We start from the raw sequence: 21215 nt of genomic DNA, 5'->3' as shown, positions 1-21215 counted from the left end.
ACATTTCCTCTACTTTGGATGCTCATTCTCTCCCAAACCTAGCATTCGAACAACAGTTATTTGTTCAATTAATCACGTCTACTACGACGGCTCTACAATTGTCTGTCTAAATTGTCACTTTAACAACAATAGCTAGCACTCTGAACAAAATCCTGAAGATTCAAATGATATAAACATAACATATTTTAGGAATTATGAAGGATACCAAGGGAGATTATAAGTAAATTGTTGTTTGGATCAATATTGTCATTCCCAAAATAATTAAAACTTAAAAAAAAATCATATACTGGAGTAGCAAACGTTTATTAATGATGCAAGTAATGATTCGAGTAACTATAAATGTTAATAATGTGACCAACTGCAACGATTTACCATAACCGATTTCACTGCCTGCTTTCCGATTTTTTCTGCTGCAACAAATCCAACATTCCTACTCGGTGCTTCTTTCCGGTCATAGTAAAGGGAATGTGTTCGACGAAGTGCACTCCACCCCGCAGTTGACAATGGCTCGGAAGTTTCTGCTCGACTGCTTGTACGATATGTTTCTCTTCTAGGTTGGATCCCTCGGATTTCAGCACAAAAGCTGCCGGCACGTCTTGTCCGTTTACAGCGATTGCTGCAACGCACACGACCAGAACCCCTGGAACGGACTGGATCACGTTTTCGATTTCGTTCGGCGATATGATGTGGCCGTTGTAACGAATAATGTCTTTCTTCCGATCGATCAGATAAAGGAAACCATCTTCATCGAACCGTCCAATGTCTCCGGTATGTAGCCAACCTTCGGCGTCTAGTGTTTCATCAGTCGCTTTCTTGTTGTTTTCGTATCGCAGGAAAGTGTAAGCCGTTTTGATGAGAAGCTCTCCCGCTTCGCCGATATCCAATGTTTTTCCAAGGTCATCAACAATTTTTCCTTGACAGTATGGGTAAAGGACGCCTGTGCAGCCTTCTTTGTAATAACCTTTATCTGAAAGTGCAATAACACCTGCAAGTTCGGTGTATCCATAGGCTATCATAAAGTCAACACCAGAAATAAGCTGTTCAGTATTTCTTTTAAGTTCAACCGAAACGTGAGCTCCACCACTAAGACAGCGCTTGACACTGGACAAATCTGTTTGACGAGCCTGTGGATGATTGATGACAGTTTTCAGGTGTTCCGGAACTAAAAAAAACCATGTGACTCTATATTTTTCAATTATTGACAGCACCAGCTCTGGGTCGAAAGCCGCTTTGATCATAACTTGTGTCGAACCGGCCACTACGGCCGATATCAAAAGAGAAAAACCTGACATCCAGTATAATGAACTAAAATACAAAACAACTTCCGTTTCATGGAATTCGAATATACCTATCATATGTGCAATGCAAACGGCATGTGTCAGACACACAGCTTTCGGAGGTCCAGTACTACCCGAAGTTGTAAGGATCACCGCAACATGTTTCGTTGCATCTTCGATTCCAGCAGGGACAAATTGCGCTTCCTCACCGGTCTCGACTAGAAGATCTTCGACATGTTTGTATCCTTTGACTCGTTCACCTATAACGAACACTTTAACCTTTAAACCGTTCATATCAATTGCCGCTTCAACTTCTCCCAAAGAGTTCTGTTCACAAAACACAACGCTCGGTTTCACCGTTTTCATCATGTGAGCAAGCCCAACTCTCGGCAGAGTCACTTCCAACGGATTGATAGTTATCCCCAGGGTCAAACATGCGTAAACAAGTGGAACGACATGTTCACTATTAGCAGCCACCAGTGTCAACGTATCGCCTTTCTCGTAACCCAGCAAGCTCAAGTTCTGTGCCATCCGAACTGTCCTGAGCTTCATTTCTCCGTACGTTAGCTTGGTGTCACTTTCTGCATGGATTTGAGCAATCTTCTCCGGATATCTATCCAATGCTTGGAGTATTACTCTTCCAAGTGATTGATGTGGATTGTATAGTGGAGGTACCAGTGTTCCTCTCCATGTTCGCGTTGAAGGATCGTAGAAAGTGAGAGAATTAAGCGGGGAACGCATTTTAGTATTTGCTACGAGCTACCAGCCGAACTTGTCCGAATTGATTTGAAAACTTGAATAATCTGCTCAACCTCCAAAGCGTACCTGTTCATTTAAAGACATTCACCATTCACCATGTTATCTCAGAGTGATAATTGGGTTTTTTTTTTGCCACAGATGAAATAATCTCTTCTCTAATTGTCTCTACAATCTACGTTAAACAGCGCTATCTCTGTACATTATCGAAAGGGGTAAAAGTGTATCTGTGCAATGAAAACAGCTTGCTTTTTTGACAAAAAAAATGAGCTAAAAACAAAATTTGATGTTCCTGACCATGGGTAGCCAGAAAAAAAAAGTCAGATAAGAAGTGGTACCACCTATCACAATTTATGTGAGCTTGTGCTTGTAGGTGTTAGAAAAAATGTTATCAGCAGCTTTCTGCGGCGCACTCGTTACAGTGCAATCAAATGGCTCCAATAAATGCAATTTATGTGCATGTAAAGATAACTAAGATGGTACTGTGTCGTTTGCAAATATTCATCAAAATTAAAACATTTAGAGGTCCAAATAGAATAATAAATATACGTATGTAGAAATACCCGTGTAATTGAAACGCTAGCTGAGACGGTGAACTTCGTTTTGCCACGAATTCAATGCCTTTCTTTTGCGCTGAGCATCAGCTAATAATCACCGTCGAATCAGTACAACGTAATGCATTTTTTTAAACGGATTTTTTGCAAGAGAGTAATCAAATTTATCAATTTCATCAATAACAGTCATGTTATTGAACACATATTTACCAGCTGTAGAAATTTTGTGATGCATCGGCAACAGAAGGGGATTATAGGAGATCTTGTAGATATATACTTCTACCTTTATGAAAAGTTTATACCACTAAGGAGTAATCGAGTACGAAAAATGGTTATCCCGAGAAATCTTACCTCTCACTACAATGGCACACTATTCGTACGAGGCGTTGTCCACTGGAACCAGATACCCGATGAAATCAAAATGAATCATAACATTGTTTTGTTTAAGAGAGAATGTTTGGCCAGGTTAGGTTAGGATAAGACATAAGTAGTTAAGTTGCTGTAATTAAAATTTTTTTTTGCACACCCCAGTACAAGCCGATTGCAATGTCTAATAAGATTGTATCTTGAATTGCAAGTATAAATAAATAAATAAATAAATAAATAAATAAATAAATACTGGCCAGCAATCGAGAAAAAAAGGATAATGTATGTTAACAAATCAAAACTGTTCGAAAACATTGCAACATTGTCAGAAACTCAGAGGAAGAATGACCCTGCGTGGTTAAATTTCTCTTTTACTAAACAAATATTTATTTCATTTCACAGCCATATCACTACCATCATTCAAGTAGATGATAGGTCAATATTATAATACAAGAACCAAGCTCTTTCAAAGCTAATCCATCATACCGTTATTTTAAACTAAATTGTGCATCAAAGAAGAGTGAGATATTTCATTCTTTTTGTGTAGGATGGATAAACGATTAAAAAGGTCTTAAAGAGACAAGAAAAAATAAGCATAAGCCCAAGAAAATCTACCATCCGAGAAAAAAGCTACCACGTTCTTTATACGAATTTCAGGGCAACTCGCAGAAGAAAAAAAATATAAAAAAACAACAATTTTGCTTCCAGATCGTTTAATAACTCGACTTATGCTCCACTGTAAAAGTTATACCATTGGGTAATGTTTATCAGAATTCAACGTTCTACATGCAAAGCTAGCACACATTTTGAAAATGACCTGTAGTTTTGTTTCAAAGATGCTGATTTTGGCTTTATTGATGAGAGTTAGGGCTAGCTAAATAGGCTGGCTTAACAGCTGGAATTGCCTAGAAATACCGTTTGGCTTGTTATCAAACGGTATAAAGCCATTCGGCAGACTCGAGCCTATCGTCGGAGTGGAACTTTCGACCGGAAACTGTGTGGTAAGATTAAAAGAAATTCCAATCTGTCGGACCGTGATTTGGCCAGACAATTATATGCTGCTCTTAGTACGCAGCAAACATAAAATTGCATTAAAATGATAGCTCAAGTCATTAAAAACGTTACTGCGAATCGTAATTCCAACTAACGCAAGTCAAAGGTCGTAAACATTGTTACTCGAAGTCGGAGAATTCGATTCCGGGAAGGAATCAAGTCGTATCAAACTAGCAAACAGCCAAATCGAACCATAAAACAGAAAAAAAATCCATGATCTATACGGCTGCGTGCTGACCAATTCGACGAGTGCTTTCTGATGGACGATGAAACCTCCGTCAAGGCTGACTTCGGGCAAATCCCAGGTCAAAAATTTTGCTTGGCGATGGCACTATGGGGCAGTTCCGTACAATGAGGCGGCAAAAAGTATGATTAGGTGTGTAGGAATATTTTGTTATATTTGAAAATTTTGTATGAGAATTACAATTTTAACTAACTAAAAATAAATTCTAACAAAAATTTTGTATAAATAACTCTTAAAGTACGATGCTTGGTGTTATTTTTGACCCTACTTTTTATTTCTTTTTTTTTTTCGATTATAGTCGTTTTACCATCTTTATGGCATTCGCGACTTTATCAACGTTCCAGTTGGCGGATCGTTATTGAAAAACTTATCCGGTACAACTGTGTTCGATGTTTACTCTAGGTCTCGAACTCACGGACATCGGCTCAGGAGACAACAGACTTGCCAACTGAGCTATATCACAAGCCCAATTTATTTCTTTTGAAAACTGGGTTTTGGACTAATTGATCATTAAATGATAAATAACATCAAGACATTTCATGAAACTCAAGAGAAAAATGTGTGAAATTATTCATCAATCATGAAAAACTTTCTTATTGACAAACCAACATCAACTTTGTTGAATTTATACTCATTAATGGGTAAAAATTACCCATTTGCATGATATTTTCAGCTTTATATGACTATAACTCAAAAAACGGTGCTTTAAGGTGCCTGGAATCTCTTTCATTGTATTTTTAGGATTTTAAAATAGATCTTGAAAGTGAAAAGAGTATGGGGAAATGCGGGGATTTTTTTTTTGGCAAGGCTTTAAAGTTTTTGATTTTTGAAAAAAATAATTATTTACTCAGTTTTATCACAGATCAATTTAGTGTGTAAAAGTTTTGAATGGTTCAAATGATAGCTTTTAATATAAGCTTTCATGTGGTGTACTTTGAATTTAAAAAAAAAAATGTTTTCCATAGAAATAGGTATATGTGATTTAATTTTTTTTCTTCATCATATAAATTTTTCAATTTTTCAAAGTTTGATGTCTGTGGTGCGATCAGTATTCAAGATAATGAGTTGAAAAACTGGGAATATTTTAGTTAAATATTAAATTATTAACTAGTAAAAATAAAAAAGCGATCCGATACAGTTCAGTTTTTGACTTTTTGCCGCCTCAAACCCCATAGTGGATAGCCCGGAAGAATTTTCAAGCCAAATTTGAATTTGTTTTAGCTTTCAAAGTTTGCACGAAAATTTATGATTTAGCAGGGCATAAGCAGCTGTGGTTAAAAAACGAAAGTTTTCGTTACACATTAGACAATGATGTCGGAACTATACCAAAAAGAGTGTCTTCAAAAACGAATTTGGCCATTCATTCGATCCCACGAACAACCTGGCCAGATTTGGCAAGCTTTCATTACAAGAATGGTTCAAGAATAATATAAAGAGAAATTAGTCCAGTTTGTTCCGAAAAACTGTAACCCTACCAACTACTCCCAGCTCCGCCCTATTGAGAAATACTGGTCAATCATGAGGAGGGTACTCAAGGCAAAGGGAAAGATTGTCAAAGACGTCAATCCGAAGTAAACCCTATGACCCGTCTTACAGGAAAAAATAATCGAGAATTCCTACGAAAGTGTGACGAGTAATTTTATTCTTAACATTAATTAAGAATAAAATCGCTATCCTTTGTAGAAAAAAAGTTCTTTAGTTTCTAAAATACAAATATTTTTTTTACAAAATTTATAGTTTTAGAAACCTTGAAATGTAACTCAAATGTTTTCTTCAGAGAAAATTTGCTACAACAATTCAGTTTTCCGTAATTCAAAATCCAAGAAAAAAAATCCGACATGCTCCAAACCCGCTTCGGAAAACGCAATTCGTTCAGCTGCGGAATTAAATATTAGGGTGTCCCAAAATTACATAATATCAAGGAATCTGGGTGCTCACCCTCCAAATGGTAAATAAGGATGTGGAGAACGATTTTTTGTATGCGTCCAACTAAAAAAAAACATTTTCAGAGGTTTCGCAAATGCAATCTTTGAAAAAAGTCCACTCCAGATTCCCAGATATTATGCATCTTTGGGACATCCTTATGTACATCTTCTGTCATTTGAACTCAATTCACGTCAATTTTGAATACATCAGCATGTTTTGCGTCCTTTTTCACGTTGACTTGCAAATTTGTAGACGAATTAGACCAGCATTCATAAAATGAGAATTGAAATAGAGATTAGGAACTTCAACATAGTTTCTCTCAAAAGATGTCAAGTGGTTCATACAATCTATTTAAATCTAACTCTAGAAATGTTTTTAATTGTAATTATTTAAGTAAAATTAAGATTCTGAAAATGAGTCTTATCTTTGACGAAAATTGTACGAACACTATTTTAAATTCCTTGATGGAGTTTTATTATAAAAAAACGATATCAGTTAGCATTAGGATTCTTTTTTTTTTGGAAAAAAAAACACAAAAAATCAAGTACTCTTGGATGCTCTTATCACATTTTATTGGCAACCGTCAAAAAGGACTGAAATTTCGTGTGTTCTGGCAACATGTTCTGTCACATAAGGACAAAAACAGATTTCTGATTTAGAATTTCACTTTTGGATTGAGAATTTTAACGTAGAAAACTATTCATGTTAAAACATTAATATGCTTGATTTATATGAAGCATACGAACATAAAATTTGAAGGATAATGTCTAAATTAAGGTTGCCAGATTTTATTCAGCATGTACAAATCAAATCGGACAAATCCGGGAAGTTTTATATTAAAATCCGGTAAAATCCAGGCATTTTTTTCAAAATTGTTTACCATAAATCCGGGCCATATTCCCACAACACGGCACCGAATCTTGCTGAATTAACAGAAGCAATAGTTAAAGCAGCCGAGGCCAGCATCCCCCGTACAAATGGCAACTGCTGCCATAAATCAGTACCTTGGTGGAACATAGAAGTACATGAACTAATAAAGAATCGAAGACGAAAGTTGAGACGCCTAAGAATCCTTCCAGCAGACGACCAACAACGCGCCAACGCTTTAAAAAAGTATCTCGCAATGCGGCACGTCGTGGGATAGTGGAGGCGAAAAAAACGAGTTGGGAAAATTTTGTCGCCACTTTTACATCCGACACCCCCACAACATTTATGTGGCAGAATTTCAATAGATTCTCTGGGAAACAAAAATCGCCCCGAATAGTACTCGAAACCCTAAACGGAATAATAGAGGACCACCAAAAAGTTGCAGAAAGTCTTGGAGACCATTTTCAGTCAATGTCCAATCAACCCCAACTACCATTTCCACCGCCACCACGTACCAGCCGGAAAAATGAAAAGGAAATATCCGAGCTGAACATAAAATCTACAGAAATGTGCGAACACGCAAAACTCTTCACTGGATCATCCGATTTGCATGCGTTTTTTTTTGTTGTGTTCGTCTTCACGCGAAGAAAAACACAACGGAGAGGTTATTTTGAAAATATTTTTGTGGAATTTGAAAATTAATTTTTAGTTTTTGTTCGTATCAAATAAAAGTCATGGCACCCAATTTCCATTTTTTCATTCGAATCACCCAGCGTAGGAAGGCGCCAAAAGCAATCAAGGCTTACTGATGTGCATCCATCTCTCTATAGGAAGTTTTGGCGCCCATTTTCGTTGCAAGTGTATTTTTCACGTGGCACCAGTAAAATGGATACATACTTGGATGTGATTTTCCCTATTAGGTTCCGCAACGCAACTACGAAGCATAGCAAAGCCTGTATGAAGAATATTGACAAAATTTGTAATTTTTTGCATCAGGATCAAGGCAATTCTAAGATTTTTTTAGATGTTTGTTCGTTAACCATTAATTTTTTTTTAAATGTCATATTCTTTTAGCAACTCAAGCAATATGGCTGTAAAATTTCCAATAGACTCAAAACAACTTAATGAGATTGAATTGAAACATATAACTGGTAAAAGATCACCTTAATTTATTTTTTGTTGATTTTATCCAGTTAGTTTGAGAATTGAAGGTTATAAATTTTGTGATTCCAAGTAAATTGAATCATTATCATAAAAACGGATTAGTGGATCAGGAAACATTGGAAAATCCACACCACCTTTCATGCTCAGTAGTTAATCGGAACTTTTGAAAATTTTAGCTATATAGGACTTTATCTTGATATTAGCTCCAACTCTCAGTTTAAGAAGTCAGAAAAAAGGATCGTAATCAATAATATCATCAAGTACTAAAAAATTGAAAGAATATATAAATTAAATTTTAAGTAAAAAGCATGCCACCTAAAATTTCGAACATTTAAACATAGAGAAAAATCTGAACCAATACACAAAAATACAAAAAAAGTTTCATACCAGATATAAGATCCAAAAAAACAATCTGTCAAGAATAAGAAAATTAAAGAATATAAACACTTAAATTCGACAAAAAAAAATTGAATCAAGATCAATGAAAATCCAGCTTTAAAATTAAAGTTTTATTATAACTGAAAATCCAGATTCATAAAGCCAAATTTAGAAAATTGATTCAAATTAACAATAAAATTCAGATATAAATTTAACTGCCTGGATTAGAGTTTCTTATCTTACGATCATAAACTATACATTTAAGTAATTTGTGAATATTTTGAATTTTTATTCCAAATACTCAAAATAGATTTGCCTTCATTCAGGGTTTGCCTGTCAAGAAAAAAATAATCTAAATACAAGATAGTTTAAATTCTTTTTTTTTTTTATAAATTCTTTAACTCTTAGTGCAATTTGTCAATCTCTAACTGAAAATTGAAAAAAAGATTTTGATGACACAAATTTCGAAGACATTTTCAAACATTATATTGATTAGAAAAGTGTTGCTGTAAAATTAAATGAATGCCACAAACTTAGATAAGAATTAAATGAATAGTAACTTTTTCTGAATTGTTAAATATTTGTCAAACTCAACTCTGTAAATTCACAATAGGATTCAATTAGTGTATTTAGTGCATAGTCCGAAAAACGACATTTGAAATAATTAAAAAAAAATTAAAATTAATTTAATATTCATTATTTTTTAAATATTCCGGGTCCATTTTTTAATTTTTCTATTCTGACGACCATGTTTAAAGAAAACTGCAATGAACTAAAATACAGAGGTTAACAAAAATCGAAAATAGGGGGAAGTGTTCCTATATGCGCATATTGGGTAATATGCGCATACAGCCGATTGACGATATGGCTGGAGATTCATCATATCTAATTAGTGTAGTTTGAGGGTAATACGCTTTTAACACATGGCATCATAAAATTAAATTATTATATAAAGTCGAAAAAATTTAAAAATTCAAACAAGATTTTTGTCAGTTTTGTTATAATATATTGAACTTTAATTATTGTGCATACAGATTCTGTGAACAAAAATTTTAGTGGTTTTTCTTTCTTATTCATCTGGAAATCGGAAATTCAACAAATCGAAGCTTTTGGCAAAGTTGTAAATGATAAGATATTGGAATAAGAGACAGGTTCTGAATGCCCATATCAAGGTAGGTTAAATGCCTATATCAAGAAAAATAGATTAGTCTTATAAATTTTTTACTTTCTATCATTTAAACATGAAATCTATGCTCAAATCACGATCTTACAGCGAAAAAAGAAGAACTACCTACTGATCCGATAAAAATACAATATGAACAAAATATTACCCTGAAATATGGCCATATGGCATACTTAACTAAGTTTCATGCAAAAGAACTAGTGATGTAAAAAATTTCACCAAAATTTCGGCCTTGACGTATGCTTAACATCCGTTTCTACCATTTTCAATTAAATAATATCAAAATATTGCAAGTGGTAATGAAATATAGCTAAAAACAAAAATATGCGCATTTAGCCCGCCAGTTTCGGAAATCGGCTATTTTGACTTCTTTTATTATAAAATTATTTTCACAAAAACTGTAAGAGATTTTAACAGAAAAATTTCACTAACGTATATAAAACAGATGTCCGCTCATGTGCATATAGTTTTCAGACTCCTATCTTTTCTAGTATAGGAGAAAATGAGTGCTTTCCTTAATATGCGCATATAGCCTTCCTCTCCCCCAACTCTATTTATGACGACTCCAGCAAAAAAGATCCATTTTCTGTTGAAACCAATCTTCAACATTTTTAAAATACTTTATCAGATAGGAGTTTTTGAATAGGAATGATGACTAAACTAAATTGAAACTTGATAGATTAAGCGTTCTTAAGTTACTGGAACTGATCATTAGCAGAACTTTATTATACGCTACCTCAACAAGAAAATAAGTTCGCTAAACAAAAGTTAGCAAACTTATTAGAGCAAATCGTATGAGCGTTTTTGTGACACGAACTGCCGGTTTTGAATATACATTTATGTATGATATTTTCCATTCCATTAGCGGTTTTTTGAATGAACTTAAAATAATGAAATTCGAATAACGAACCAAAATTCTGGATTTTTTTTCTGATACAAAGGTTTCCACTAGCTTTTATACACTTAAAAGGCTGACTGAGGAACAGTGCTAAAATATAAACATCAAAAGTTACAGGCTTAACAAAGTTTGCCGGGTCAGCTAGTTTTCTATACAGGAGTTTTTCCACGCGACGAAATTCAAAAAAGGCAACTCTATGGGACCAGATTGCGTAGGTAACGAAATGATACGACGACTACTCATTGCAACCAAAACGCAACTCCTCGACTGTTTTAAGGGCTGTGGGAGGATGGATTTTTTTTCCCTCTTGGACCGAAGCCATAATAATACCTCTGGCAAAACCTGGAAAAGATCCTAAAAAAGCTGAAAATCAAAGACCAATATTGCTAACAAGTTGTATTGGTAAAACTATGGAACGCATGGTCAACCGAAGACTTGTTCAGTGGATCGAGGACCGAAATCTATGGAGCCACAACCAATACGCGTTCAGAAAAGGAAGGAGTGTAGAACAATATTTAACAGAACTGGAGGCTGCTTTAGACAATCCCTTTGAAAGAAAGCAACACTCTGAGTTGGCCCTACTAGATCTCAGCAAAGCATATGATATTGCTCAAAAAGCACCCATTCTTGCTACTTTACCTAGATGGGGAATAAGTGGAAATCCATATAATTTCCTCCAAGACTTCTTAACAAACAGATCGTTCAAAGTACTGGACGGTGTTATGTCGGTGTTTATCCCAATTGAAATCCATACAAAATGGAGTTCCACAAGGATCAGTTCTTGCTGTAACACTATTCTTAATTGCCATGGAGCCGTTGTTCGAAAGAATCCCCCGTGGAGTGCAAACATTCGTTTATGCTGACGACATAGTTTTACTAGTATCAGGGGCACAAGTGAAAAGTGTTAGAAAAAAAAGACAAAAGTGACAAAAGTGATCGAATGGGCTGATGGGATAAATTTCACAATTTCATCGGAAAAGTCTAGCCTACTTCATATTTGTAAGAGCAGAAAGCACAAAACGGTCCCACAAATAACTACCTATTAATGGGAAAAACGTTCCTGAAGTAAAAAAAAGCGCGCATCCTCGGTATAACGTTCACTAAAACCTTAAACTTTTCGCCCCAAATTTTCGAAACCAAAGCAGCACTAGAGTCTCGCCTAAACTTCTTACGTGCAATAGGCGGTCTACCATATGGAGGTCAAAGAACATGCCTCCGGGAAATGTTCAAGAGTATAGGCCATAGGTCGGCAACCTGCGGCTCGCGAGCCGCATGCGGCTCTTTGGATGTATAACTGTGGCTCTTTAGCTGAATTTTGAAAATTCTCGAAATTTTCTAGAGTAAACGGACGCAACATAAGTTTTTCTTCAGTTCAGGTTATATTTCCCAGGATTAAAAAAGAAACAAAAAAAAACAACTTTAAGATAAATTAACAGCATCTTATCAGTAGGAAGTTTTCTGGTGAATTTGTTTTCTTTGTTGTTCTGATTTAATCGGATCAAAGCCGAGCATTTTAAATCGATTATGAAATTGAATATCAGGTGATAAATTTAAATAATGCTTTGAATACTGATACAAATTGTTATGTATATATTTCTTTCTTAAAACTTAATGTTTTTAACTTTTTCAAAATCTTGAACTCCATCTTACAATGTGCCTTTTCAAATCCATGAAAGAATTTCACAAATTTTCAAAAATTCAAGTTCTTCGTTCCAATTTTGAACATAGTTCAAGTGAACAAAATTTTCAAGTTTGTTAAAAAATATTTTGTAAACCGTGAACTGAGTGCTGGATCTAATTTAAGAATTTAATATATACATAATATGAATATTTTTAGGTATTTATTCGAAGAAGCAACTTTATTTGGTAACGAAACATTTTATTCCATAAACTTAAATATATCTTCTCACAATTTGTAATCCTTTTTTTTATTCTAAACTTAATCCCTTTATCATGTTTCTGCAATTATTTTAAAAATTTCATGACTGTTTTAAAAGTTGATTTTGATTTCTGAGTCTTTGTCAGAATTTTGGTTTTGGTTTGTTCTATGAAGTGATGACCAAAATAACGTCAAAAAACAAAACTTTAAGTTTAAAGAATCGGTTCGATAAAAAATTAAATACAGCGAAGCAGGGCCGCAGGAAGAACCGACTCATGGGGGGGGGTTTTGATGACTGATTTTTACCTATGATTTTTTGCCCAACAATTCCTGAATAAAAAAAAAAAATAAAACAAATTATGTTTGTGACTATATGATTATTTATTTTTAAGTACTTCGACATTAAAAGTTTTCGTATTAAACTGTAACTTGAGAGGATTGGTCCTAAACCTCAAACGTGAGCTCCATTCACTTTCATCAATCGTTAAAATCTTTGAATTTGTTGAGGAGTCTGGTAGATCAAACTTGATTGGTTGTTTTGGGCATAAAATAAGCTTTTTAGGGCAGTCTTCCTTTTCTTGAAAAAAAATATTCTTTACTCAAATCAAGCCAGCCCAATCTTCCAAACTATTTTGCAAATTTAAAAAAAAATTAACTTTTCATGAAAATAAATAAAAGTAAGAGATAAAAATCATCAGATTTTCGGATCAAATTTCTTTGATGCAAACTTGAACCAAATTAATGAATATAGTATGAAATTTGGCTTTGAAAACACTGCAATATTAACACATTGTGTTTTTTTGCTTGCCGCTAGTATGCTCAATTAAAAAGCATAATTCAAACATCATGAATCTAATAATGAAACCTCATTCTACAAAATTTAACACAACACTTCCCGTTACTTAAATATTAATATTAAACTTGCAATTTTTTCAATTTGAACTTTGTTTATTGAATTCTTAAACATCAAATGGCGAATATTTATTGTTCTTAATGTGTTAATAATTAACAATATACTGGGAAAATATAAAATTTTCTGCAGATTTTTTAAGTGAAGATGCTTTTTTTTTTCTTCGAAGTGTAGCATTCTGTTGGCAAGCAAAAAAAACGAGATATCTCGTTTTTGATCCGCAATGCGTTAAGTTCATGATCTCTTAAATTCCTTAATAATTTATGTTGATTGTAAAATTTATTTACAAGTTAAACCTTTCGCTGAATTTTGAATCTAAATTCTGAATCTGAATTCTGGATCTTAATTCTGAACTCCAATTCAAAAATTGCGCTTTGAATGTGTACCCGAGTTTCCATACGATTTCTGAAATGTTAAAAAAAACGATTTACAAATCTTATTCCAGATCAGAGTTTTTTTTAGCCAAGTTTTAGAGCCCTCATTCATGAATCTATTATTAAAATTCTGTAATTCAGGTTTAATCTAAATTCACTATTTAAATAATTTATTTTTAATCAGTATTGTGAATCAGCATGAAAATATGAATTTACAAAGATCTGCATCTGACTTTTCAATTTTGGATTGCCATTTTGAAGCTTTGAATTTTGTAATTTTGTGTAAGAATTAAGTTTAACAACTTTAAGTTTGAATTTAAAACAAAATTTCTCTTCTTTCATATTCGGAAAACTATAGCTATAGCATTCTCGAAAAACATGATTTAAATGTAATATGAAATGCAAAAACAAATTTGAACCAGGATTTCAAAGCAGCTTTTCGTTTCTAATTCTTAGATTATTCGAACTGAAAATCAAGAATCCTGAACTGTATAAAGAATCCGACCTACGAAAATAGGAATACAATTTTAGTTATAGGAATCAGAACCTCCGGAATGGATATAATTTAATTCAAAATTTCTTGTTCAGGCCTGAATTTCGATGAACAAGTGAGAAAATTTTGAAAAAGTATAGCATTATTTTGGACTTGGGATGGATTTTTGAGGTTTCGGCATAAGTTTTTAGTCTAGATTGTTACTCTTGATTAACCTTACTCTATTATCATAATTTGATTATGAATTTGAAATTCTGAGTGTAGAATAGATTACCTTGCTTGCTGTTTTGGATCCTCATGGGGGGGGGGGGTTTAACCCCCAAAACCCCCCCCGTTCCTACGGCCATGCAGCGAAGCAAGCCTAAGTTAGATGTCTATTATTATGTTAGATTTATTATTGTAACGGAAGAACCGAGATAGCTATCAAAACTTTCATTGGACCCCAGCATATTTCTACATCATCAGATAAATCTATTCTTGACGATTTCAAAAATCGAAGATATACTGAAATAAGCAAATCTGCCAAGAATTAAAAGTGTTTTAAAAATATTTTTTTGACGTTCGAAATATTTGAAATTGTTTTTTTTTGAAAAATTGAAAAATAAAAATAAATTACTCACACAACGAATCTCATTAAAATCGGTTAACATTTTCGGCCAGGGAACAGCCAAAAAACTACTATTAAATTCACAACCTGAAACTGAGAGTTCATTCAACAAATTAAAATATTTGAAAAAAATCAAGTTGATTAAATTCCAAATCACTAATTGAATAAAAATTTAAAATATGAATTTGTAATTAGAATTCATAGAAACTTTGACAGAAGGATCAATCTGAATCCATGATATATTTGAGACTCAGATGTTTAGACGTTATTTTTAAGATTTTATTAGTATGGAGAAAAAACAACTTGAAAGGGTTACGATTTTGAACAGAATTGAAAGTTTAAATTTAAATTATCGAAAAATATATTTTTTCCTGTTTACCTGTTTTACCAGAAATCTAAATAAGCACTAGAGAATAGGAATGCTGTAATAAAAAAAAATTAAAAGAAATATTATAGCCGTATTATCAGACGACATCTCGCTACCAATCGTTAAATTTTGTCAATTTTTTTTCAATTCGTAAAATGAGCATTTAAGAGTTAAAATTTGTTGGTTTATTTATTCTAAGGCCTAGAAACTAATTATTTATTTTAAATGATAGTTTTATGCGCATACGGCATAACAAACGAATGAACCTCAATGGCTTCTAACGGATGTTTAAAACCAAATAAGATTCAGGCTTATTTGTAGAATTTGAAGAAAAAAATAATTGTGACAGACCATCGTTCAGTTATTTTTTAAAATTAATATACCTCTTGTAGTATGCATTTTTATGATATAAAATTGTCGATGCTTCTTTTTTAATATTTCAACAAAACACATCGAAAGTCTAATTTTTATCTGGAATAGGTGTTAATAAAGAATTGCACCAAAGTTAAAATCTATAAACTTTATCAGGTCACAATGGTAAATCGCCAAAACTTCAACGTTACTAAACTGTACTCGTTTTGAAAATGTTTTGATTCAGAAGGAAGAAAATCGCTTCCGTTGCCAATAAAACAACGAAAATCTGTGGCGATGTGCAAAAGGATAATAAAACAGAGTTCACATCAGGATGCAATGTATCTTAGCGATCATCACTATTTGCAGTAAGGATACAATTAAGTGCGGCTCTTTCAATCATGGAAATTTCCTTAATTTGCAGTTTTTGGCTCTTCTGTCTCAAAAGGTTGCCGACCGCTGGTATAGGCGAATCAAAAATATTTAACGCAATTAACACTTAAGGGAGAAAAGGCATCAACTCGCCTCAACCACTTATGCCCAACTATAATTCCGGTATACGCATCGCTGCTGGCGCTTTGCGGAGCAGTCCAATATTATCCCTTCATGCAGAAAGCGGAACTCAAACGTAGATTTACCGATTAATAGAGCGCATGACAACATCCACCATTCGCACTCTCGAAAAACCACAGCACTCCGGCCTCACAAAGAACACTTCAAGCATTCCAATCACTAACTGGAAAAGATATTCCCAATGTTTGTAAATCCTGATCAGTTTGCACGCGACCATGGAATTCCAAAACTCTCGATGTAGACTGGCCGATCAAAAAAAGTTTTAAAGTAGGAGAAAGTTATCAAAAGGCAGTCCAACTGTTCAAAAACCATCTTCAACAACGCTATTTAAATCATCTCCAGATTTATACCGATGGTTCCGTTGGTAACAAACAGGTCGGATTTGGCATATCAAGTGGTAATCGAGAAATCTGCTATCAACTACCGGAAGAGTGTACTATTTTTTCGGCAGAAGCTATGGCGATATTATTTGTACTTAAAACGATTGCCCACAAATCAAGATATTGGGTGCAAGAGATTGAAGAAAATGTCCACAAACTTAAAGGAATCCTGTGTTGGATCCCGGGTCATGTAGGTATGGATGGAAATAGCAAAGCTGACGAATTATCTGGAAAAGGTAGAAGCGTTCCGAAAATGTCAACTGAGACTCCAGCACCCGACAACATCACATGGATAAGATCGGAGATAAGGCTAAAATGGGAAGATGATTGGCTAGGTAACCGGCAACTCTTCTTGAGAAGAATCAAATCTACCACTTTACGCTGGAAAGATAGAAACATTCCCCTAGAACAACGTGCTCTGCCTAGACTCCGAATTGGACACACCATGCTCACGCATTCTGAGTTCTTCACGAAAGGGACAATCACCTGCAATCAACCACTTACAGTTGTGCATATTATTGGAGAATGCAGATTATATAGGACAGAACGACAGAACTGTGGAATTGGTCATGACGTATCGAGGACAACCTACTACATTTTTTTAAAAAGTACCAAAATCATCCAAAAACTCTAGACATAAGTTAAAAATGTAAACTTTTCTTAAGAGGACGAATGACCAAGTTGGTTAAAATCCTCTATAAATAAAAAATATAGAATAGAATAGAATAGTCGGCCCAATTTTGTCAGAACTCAACAAAAATCAAGAAAATAAGTAATAAAAAAAGATTTTTTTTCATCAAAACTCTTTGACAGATTTTAAATGGTATTTCAGGTTGCCAATAAACGTTTCTTTTTTTATATATATAAAACTTTTATAACAAATTTTGTTTTGAAGGAAGGCTGGACTGCTCCCAAATTTGGTATTTAATACCTGGGCAAAACCTGATTAAACCGTAAAATCTGGCAAGCTTGGCCTAAATAGTCCCTCTAGTGATTATCACTTCAATTTTCTACAGTTGTATTATTTTCAAAATATCGTCCTCATACTGATATTCGAATAAAAATTATATTTTCTACCAATCAAATTTGCCCCCATTATTTCAGAAACCCCATTCTCAGCTTAGAGTATCGAGCTTTCCTCCCTCGGGACAAGGAAATTTCCGAATCAACATTTATTTTCGATGCCTGCCGGTTCGATCTAATTGAGTTTATTCTCAGCTTCTGGAGTGGCCAATAAGAGAGGAAAAAAAAGCACTAAACCAAACCAATCAAAACCAAGCTCGGTTTGTTTTCCGAAGCCTTGGCAAATATTTTATTATTTTCAAATTATGGCAATGAAAGTCAATGTTGATTTTCCTATTGTTATCATTCAATTATGAAAGCTACTCGAGAAAGGGAGGGAGATTATTATCGGATGTGCGAAAGTTAGCTGCTGGTGGGCATCAGAATGAGGTATCGTTATTTATGAACAACCTATCCTGTTTGAAACTTTTAAGAAGTTTTTCGTTTATTTGTGGGGGTCGTTGAACTTTTTAATTCAAATCCCTTGTCTCTTGCTTAAAAAAGTTATGTTAAAAAAAAAAAACAAAATTAAAACAACATTAATACTTACAATGTACACTTCAACACTCTTCAAAACTCTTGATATATGAACAAATTGGAACTACTTGTGTTCAATTCATAGACAAAAGCCGAAGCTTGAATAAAATATCCATTATCTAGCTGAATGAAGCGATTTGTAACTTTTAGCTGATGAGTCTATCGTCGATGGAAATCACCAACCGGAAGATTATTGTTTCATTAATATTTTTTGTCTCACCCGAGCAAGATGACCGATTTTGCTAATCATAATCGGAAATGGGAGCTGAAAATAAAAACAGCATGAACGTGTATATGAATTTCCATTGAAAACTTGACTCGGGCGAAATGGATTGAAACATTTCCATGGCGAGCATGTATCATTTGATGTTATAATACGTCATACAAAGCCACTCTGCTATGAATGGGCCTCATGAAGCCTTCATCTGTCAACTTTTGTGCTGGAAGCCAGCAGCAGATGATTGAGAATCCAGAGGAAGTGCGATATGAGCTTCTGATTGATGTACAACTGAAAATTCGAATGCAGTTTCCAATTGAAGCCGGACGTCATTCATACATTTTCCTGGAGTTGTGAGAACGTGTTCATCAGAGGCGGAAGCTTAATAATTGTGATGCCCAATGAAAGGCAGACAGCTAGTCGAATAGATGAAACAAGTATAATATCAAAATTTGAATTTATATTCACAGCCACAAATATTTTAACGAATTTTTTTAATAAAGTTATTAAAAATTCCAAACACTATTGACACACTAATTGGTGCACACAATAAGTCACGTGTAATCATTCTTCAATTTTGTATTCAACATCCCGATGCAATTGCCCCGAAAGTCGATAAGATTTTCAGCAAACGGTCGATTCATCACACAAAATAGCATGCAACTAGGGCAGCACTATTTTCACCCAATTTTCCATTCGGGTGCCCCAAGCCGTTTATAAACATTCTATTACTGTCTTAGGGAATCGTAGGGCAAAATGCAACTTTTGCCATGTTTAACTCAAAAATGAAAGCCATTTCAATTTGCATCAACTAGCATTATGAGTTCTAAAAATTTCATAGGAGATGAAATTGCAATCGTAGAGCATTTTAACCAACAGCATCCTTCATGATGATTTCGATTACAGTTCCTCAAGCTGTTCCTGATGATAGAATGTAGAAGCAACGAAAGCTTCCGTTTGGTTCGAAGAAAAAGTGCTGTCAGCAAGCAAATTTTCGGAATGTAGCTTTGTATTGATACGGTTAGGTTTTTTTTTTCTGCTGGCCTTTCCGTATGTGATCCTATTTAATTTTCTGGAAATTTTAAATAAAGATGTTGCTTTAAAGAAATGAGTCAGAATATATGCGCCAGTACAATTTTCAGTTCCTGAATGCCAAAAACCCGATTTTGTACTAATAATATCAATTAAATTTGTCAATTTTGTCATTTTAATCAAATTTGTTATTTTTGTTTTTTTTTTTGTCAATTTTGTCAATTTTGTCAATTATGTCAATTTAGTCAATTTTGTCAATTTTGTCAATTTTGTCAATTTTGTCAATTTTGTCAATTTTGTCAATTTTGTCAATTTTGTCAATTTTGTCCATTTTGTCAATTTTGTCAATTTTGTCAATTTTGTGAATTTTAACAATTTTGTCAATTTTGTCAATTTTGTCAATTTTGTCAATTTTGTCAATTTTGTCAATTTTGTCAATTTTGTCAATTTTGTCAATTTTGTCAATTTTGCCAATTTGTCAATTTTGTCAATTTTGTCAATTTTGTCAATTTTGTCAATTTTGTCAATTTTGTCAATTTTGTCAATTTTGTCAATTTTGTCAATCTTGTCAATTTTGTCAATTTTTGTCATTTTTTTTCAATTTTGTCAATTTTGTCAATTTTGTCAATTTTGTCAATTTTGTCAATTTTGTCAATTTGGTCAATTTTGTCAATTTTGTCAATTTTGTCAATTTTGTCAATTTTGTCAATTTTGTCAATTTTGTCAATTTTGTCAATTTTGTCAATTTTGTCAATTTTGTCAATTTTGTCAATTTTGTCAATTTTGTCAATTTTGTCAATTTTGTCAATTTTGTCAATTTTGTCAATTTTGTCAATTTTGCCAATTTTGCCAATTTTGTCAATTTTGTCAATTTTGTCAATTTTGTCAATTTTGTCAATTTTGTCAATTTTGTCAATTTTGTCAATTTTGTCAATTTTGTCAATTTTGTCAATTTTGTCAATTTTGTCAATTTTGTCAATTTTGTCAATTTTGTCAATTTTGTCAATTTTGTCAATTTTGTCAATTTTGTCAATTTTGTCAATTTTGTCAATTTTGTCAATTTTGTCAATTTTGTCAATTTTGTCAATTTTGTCAATTTTGTCAATTTTGTCAATTTTGTCAATTTTGTCAATTTTGTCAATTTTGTCAATTTTGTCAATTTTGTCAATTTTGTCAATTTTGTCAATTTTGTCAATTTTGTCAATTTTGTCAATTTTGTCAATTTTGTCAATTTTGTCAATTTTGTCAATTTTGTCAATTTTGTCAATTTTGTCAATTTTGTCAATTTTGTCAATTTTGTCAATTTTGTCAATTTTGTCAATTTTGTCAATTTTGTCAATTTTGTCAATTTTGTCAATTTTGTCAATTTTGTCAATTTTGTCAATTTTGTCAATTTTGTCAATTTTGTCAATTTTGTCAATTTTGTCAATTTTGTCAATTTTGTCAATTTTGTCAATTTTGTCAATTTTGTCAATTTTGTCAATTTGTCAATTTTGTCAATTTTGTCAATTTTGTCAATTTTGTCAATTTTGTCAATTTTGTCAATTTTGTCAATTTTGTCAATTTTGTCAATTTTGTCAATTTTGTCAATTTTGTCAATTTTGTCAATTTTGTCAATTTTGTCAATTTTGTCAATTTTGTCAATTTTGTCAATTTTGTCAATTTTGTCAATTTTGTCAATTTTGTCAATTTTGTCAATTTTGTCAATTTTGTCAATTTTGTCAATTTTGTCAATTTTGTCAATTTTGTCAATTTTGTCAATTTTGT

At 33.2% G+C, this 21215-nt stretch overlaps 1 protein-coding gene across 1 annotated transcript; it reads right to left on the bottom strand.

Moving 5' to 3' along the window:
• Positions 1-332: 332 nt before the first annotated feature.
• LOC129757222 (luciferin 4-monooxygenase-like) lies at positions 333-2067 on the bottom strand. The gene is made up of 2 exons (XM_055754366.1): positions 1349-2067; positions 333-1162 (listed from the first exon to the last, which is right to left on the bottom strand). The coding sequence occupies exons 1-2, from the start codon at positions 2016-2018 to the stop codon at positions 384-386; spliced, it is 1449 nt and encodes a 482-aa protein (XP_055610341.1). The 5' UTR covers positions 2019-2067; the 3' UTR covers positions 333-383.
• Between the last annotated feature and the right edge of the window lie 19148 nt (positions 2068-21215).

The sequence above is a fragment of the Uranotaenia lowii genome, chromosome 3 (assembly GCF_029784155.1).
Source record: "Uranotaenia lowii strain MFRU-FL chromosome 3, ASM2978415v1, whole genome shotgun sequence".
Classification (NCBI taxonomy): Eukaryota; Metazoa; Arthropoda; class Insecta; order Diptera; family Culicidae; genus Uranotaenia; species Uranotaenia lowii.
The sequence above is the reverse complement of the archived record's forward strand: the minus strand, read 5'-3'. Positions and strand labels throughout refer to the sequence as shown.